This window comes from Puntigrus tetrazona, chromosome 23 (assembly GCF_018831695.1).
Source record: "Puntigrus tetrazona isolate hp1 chromosome 23, ASM1883169v1, whole genome shotgun sequence".
NCBI lineage: Eukaryota > Metazoa > Chordata > Actinopteri > Cypriniformes > Cyprinidae > Puntigrus > Puntigrus tetrazona.
Genome location: NC_056721.1, coordinates 18,391,950 through 18,397,534, shown reverse-complemented (window position 1 = coordinate 18,397,534; position 5,585 = coordinate 18,391,950). Strand labels below are relative to the sequence as shown.

Below are 5,585 nucleotides of genomic sequence, written 5' to 3'. Positions count from 1 at the left end.
TTGTTGGAGTTTTATACATTTATACATTAATACAAATATGAACTTGTTTGGTGCAAACCTGCGTTGATATTTACGTAAGCTATAGCTTTTTTTGTCTCACTCCTTTACTAATATTGATATTATAGAAATAGTTTTTTTTTAAATATAGATAGTGATATTCGGTGGTAAGCTATTGTAAGATACAAGTCGAATACGCAAATTTGCTATTTTTTTTTCGCGTGACAATTATTTTTGATTATCACTGCATTAGTTTATTACTAAAAAAAACAAAACTATGTTGCACTAACACGACCCTCAACACATTCTTCGTATTTTCATTGATTTGAACACATACGTATACGTTAAAAATATCTTCATATGGTAATAATAATTAAATAAAAATGCAAACGTAGCCCGTGCGCGTTTTTAAAACAAGTTGGTTTCTGGAGGTGCGTTTCTCAAATGGAATCCGAGGACAATAAATGCAGAAATAAACGCTTTTCGGATCAATGCGTCGCTTAAATAATAGATGTTTAATGCGAAAGGCCCGTTTAGCTGAACTCGAGTTAGCTTCTTTTTTTTTTATTCACCAGCTGGAATGCGAGGAGAGAGATCCGTGGGTTGAGGAGAAAGGGGGCTGATAACCTCTGGTGGCGTGTGGTGGAAATATCAGGAAGTGAGCGGTGTAGATTCAGCACGAAGACACATGCTTTGCACCGGTTTTTATGTAGACAATGTGTGTCTGGCGCACGTCCTCTTACGCGATATGTGCTTTTAATCTAAAGTGAAGGTAACTAATAAATTACAAATACCTAACTTAAAGAATATATTTGAAGAATTTGCTAACGTTTATGAAAACCATACCGAACATACATTGGATCGAACAGTTAGGATGGGCTGCTTAGTGAAATATACTTAAATATAGCTTATTGATCGAAATCCCAACTGTATGTAATATACATGCATTGTTTAATATATATATATGTGTGTGTGTGTGTGTGTGTGTGTGTGTGTGTGTGTGTGCACTATATAGATATTGCAAATTCATCTCTTAACATATGAGCCAGGCTTTTTGAACGTTTTTCTTTTCACTCTCTATTTTGCAACTGATATTTACAGCTGGACGTATAAGATAAGCAGGAAATAAAATCATAGCTAAGCAAACTAATAAATATAGTAAAAGGGCAAAAAAAGAGCATGTTTTCAATTTTCAAACGCCGTATTCGCAATCGTTAATTTGTTTTATCACTTCGCCATTGTTTTTTTTTCTTTACACTCAGTTTGTATCGACTCCATTTAAGCGAACTTAATTGTGGTAAAAAAATTTTTTTAAACAAACCTAATTGCAGCAAAACTCTTAATTATGCAACAACGCCTACCCGCGCGCTCACGTTTGCGTTCGCGCACATCTTGTCCCTGTGAGCTTCGCAGCGGTCGCGTTCTCTATACGTTTCTGCGTAAAATTAAATTAAATTGCCATTATATAAATGTGCTATTATTGCGGTAAGCATTGCCATTATCAGATGTTGCGACGTCCAGCTATCATCAAACTTTCCTTTCTTTAAACCGAGCATTCGAGAACTGGATTTTTTTTGCTTTTAATTCACATTTAATGCGCCCCCCCCCCTTTAAGAAATCGGCCTTGGAGGACGTTCGCGGCAAAGGCTTTCAGTGAGCCAACCTGTCTTCCAAAATCAAAGACAATAAAAAGGCCTTTGTTTACGCTGTGGCCCTGTCTGGACGGAAAAGAGATTCCAAGACAGCAATCTCAGCGGCGCAGACAGTGCACTAGACACTGACCTTGAACTAACAACTATTTTAGCCATTTTCCAGAGATTTTGGAGATTTTAACTTTGCCCATCCTAGCGGTAAGAAAACGCAATCTTTTTAACGGCGAGTTTTCGGCGGTATTATTTGAGACAGGTTGTTTGAGGGGGATATTTTTGTAAGCGAATGAAGTTGCTGAAATGTCATTCGCACCCGGGGAGAACCGGCAACTCTCTCAGCAACTTGTTTTAACTTTCTGTCGCGCTCTTGGGGGAGATAATAAAATATTCTCACCGCAACTGATCGGAAATAACGGGCTAGTGTATTAATTAGCGCGAGCGTTTTCTCAAAGTGACTAAATCTCTGCTCTCTAAGCTTCATATTTGGTGATTGCGTTTGACACACGAACGTCTTGATATTTCAGTAAAATATCTGAAAGTGTTTAAAATTTATATGCACGGAGTTTTGCACGGCGTGTTAATTGGGTACACGAATCCTGCATGAAGCCTTCTAGCCGTAAAACATGCACGTGTGTGTGATTTTGATGCAATAATTTACTGGGCTTTTTAGAGCACAGCGTTTGTAGTCTTTTAGTTGTTTTGGGTTTCTGTTATAGGTGTTACGTCAATATTTGAGCGCCGGTTTTTTTTTTTTTTTTTTAGGCAGCGTCTTTGCATTTATGGCCTGGGATAGCCATCGCTGTTAATAAAGCTGTTTGTGGTTATTTTTGCTTTTTGTCGTTTTATTTCCAAGTGTGAGAAACAAAAATAAGCAAGTTGGCCACGATCACAATCACGCTTTAGGTCCCTGGGCCGCTCAAAGTCTCCTGCTGTAAATAAGGGAAACGTAAATTATTAAAATGAACTAATAATGCGGATATAAATAGCTCAGTTATGCACGTGTGAGTGGTCTATATGTCAGCATGAGCATGTGCTAAAGTGGCTGCGTGAACCCATAAACAAACCAGTTGTTAAAAAAAAAAGTGAAGGAATAGACATCATTTTTTTTTTGTTTTTGTTTTTTTTTTAATATGACAGCTGCATCCACATCTGAAAACCTTTAACTTGTAATGCTTATTCGCAATTCAGGATAAGAGATAAAAGGATATGATTCAAAACGACTGTAAATGCACAGAGATTAAAAGTAACATTTAAAAATATGTATTTATAACGTTTATTTATTAATACACGTTATTTAAAAAATAAAGTAGGGTCCGGAAGATTAGACCAACACTAAATAGGCTTAATGTGAACTTTGCGTTACGCACACACTCCAACGCGAGTGTTTAGTGTGTGCTGTTGCGTATTGTCCTTTTTCGTAATAATCTTTATTTCATCGCTTCATTGCGTTCTTAATACGCACGTGACTGTGGCACCGCCTTGCAGCTGATATGATGGAAAGTTGCACGTACTTTGTATATTTACAATCAAAAATCAATTAATGTGATCCAGTGCGGTGTATCTGGAGCGGCAGAATCTTTTTAATGCCCTCTGCCAGCTTGTAAAATTCAAATAAAAGAATTGCGAGATGTGTAACAATCCTCCACGAGTTTGACTGCGAGTGTTTATAGGATGTATCTGTTAAAGTTGTTCATGTGAGGTGTGCTAGAGCATATTATCTAAACTATAGGCTACGGTCTTTAAAAAAATTCTTATAGAATATCATCTTCTTTTACGGAGCCAATGGTTTCAACCTGCTGACCCCACTACAGTAAATATGAGCGGAGTTCAGCACCGAGCATCAGTATTTCTTTAAAACAAGCCTGTAAAAATGAACATCACATCTTTATATGACACCGAATTCAACCGTAATTTGTTTGAAAACAACGTCAAAAGAATCCTGACCTGCAATCAGAGCAAAAAAAAAAAAACTTTGTTGGGGGGGGAAAGGTATTTTTGTTGTATTATTATTTATTTATTTATAATTTTTTTTTTGCCAGGTAATAAAGATTAAACGAGGCTGGGGGCTCTTCTTTGTGTTTCTAAACAGGAAAGCGAAAAGACGGTCGGTTTAAGCTATGGGAAAAGAAAAACAAGATTTTACATTTTTAATAAGATATTTTATAGTATTTTTAAAAAGCATATAAAACCCGTAATACAGAAGTTAATGTTTTGTTTTGTCTGAAATGGACCAAGTGGGTGGTACCTTCCAGCGTTCGAGTAAGCTCCGGCACGTGACGTGGAGATGACCAATCAGGTGCACCTCCAGGTTTAACTACGTTAAATGTCAGATTGCAATAAACTAGAAGCTGTTGGTCTGGCCCGCGGAAATGGGCGAGCATAATCTTCTTAATCCTGGGTTTGTGGGACCTTTGGTAAACATCCACACTGGAGACAGGTTTTACTTCCCGAATTTTAGAGCCTCAGGGGGACAGCTGGCGGGGCTACCGTCTCTCTCGTACCCTAGAAGGGACAATGTTTGCTCTCTCCCGTGGAATCCATCGGAGTCGTGCAATGGATATCCTCAGTCTTACTTTAGCAGTCCCGTGTCCATTAACCCCTCTTTTAATCGATCTTGTGAAATAACGCGACTGGAGGAAAGCAAGTGTTATTATGGCAATTCCAGCAGCGCCAGAGAGCAGTGTTCAGACAGCAACAACCTCAAACGAGAGGAGCGAGCAAGAGATACATCAGTATCGTCTGACCACGGGATGCACAATGGGATGGGCAACAGTGGCACCTTCTCAAAGTATGATTACGGCACCGAGCATCTGACCCAAGACCCGCCGTCCTGTCAGTCCTTGGAGTCCGACTCCAGTTCTTCGGTGCTGAACGAAGGAGGAAAGGCTTCAGCAGGCGACCCACAAACCCTGGTATCGCAAGGAAACCACGCGAGCAATATCGCCACTGGAGGAGGTTTGTCCCTCGCATTCAATCACAGCTGAAAGACAACAAAAGCACATAGCACGATCGCTCATATCTCGCTCCCGCGCGTTTTTTTTTGCATGACCGTTTATTTTGGCGTTCACTGACAACTGTTACGATTTTCCTGCATGGTTCTTGCGTGGTTGTTCAAGGCCACTAGGGGTTGCCCTAAAATGCTCCACGTTCACCAGTTTAAGCGCTCAGTCGTTTATACAACCAGTAAACACAACATCATAAAAATGCAACAATCCCGTTGCCAAGGTTTGTCGCCGTTTGCATAAAATGCACGGTTATTGTTATTAAACGCAGGTTGTGCCGCGTTATTTCAGCAAGCAGCGCAGATTTGTAATATGGCAGTTGCTCAGAAAAAGGGGACGTTTTTTAATGACTCGTAAACCGAATTAATATCGTCGTCGTGCAGCAAGAAGTCATTTAATACGCCTTGAAACCGCTAAATAGGTAGGGTTCTTGCAAACGGGACAATTATCGCGTTAATGTACGTTTAACTAGAACAGTAAAACCTTCCAAGGCATTCTTCTGCGCAAACAGATAAATTCATCACACGGACAGTTTGCATATCACATTGTCATCGAATCGACTCTAATTGTAAAGCTAACAGCCTCACGGAGCGCACCAGAAATTTGACGTGGCACTCAGATGTGGATAGATTTGGATGTGCTGGCCTGGGAGATGTTTTTTCAGCTCTTTCATGAACCCGTGCTCTGACCCCCTCTAGGTGCCCCGTGGTACCCGATGCACACCCGGACCCGCAAGAAACGAAAGCCCTATTCCAAACTGCAGCTGGCCGAGCTCGAGGGGGAATTCATGCTGAACGAGTTCATCACCCGGCAGCGACGCAGGGAGCTGTCCGACAGGCTCAACCTCAGCGACCAACAGGTTAAGATTTGGTTCCAAAATCGGCGGATGAAGAAAAAGAGACTGTTGCTAAGGGAGCAGGCTTTGTCCTTCTTTTAA

At 40.3% G+C, this 5,585-nt stretch overlaps 1 protein-coding gene across 2 annotated transcripts; it reads left to right on the top strand.

Moving 5' to 3' along the window:
- Positions 1–4,015: 4,015 nt before the first annotated feature.
- hoxc12a (homeobox C12a) lies at positions 4,016–5,585 on the top strand. 2 transcript variants are annotated; one of them, XM_043225305.1, is made up of 2 exons: positions 4,016–4,601; positions 5,347–5,585. In XM_043225305.1, exons 1-2 carry the CDS (start codon positions 4,016–4,018, stop codon positions 5,583–5,585), a joined length of 825 nt encoding a protein of 274 aa, XP_043081240.1. The 2 variants fall into 2 exon arrangements, with proteins under 2 accessions (XP_043081240.1, XP_043081241.1); XM_043225306.1 differs by having other exon boundaries at positions 4,016–4,614; positions 5,345–5,585.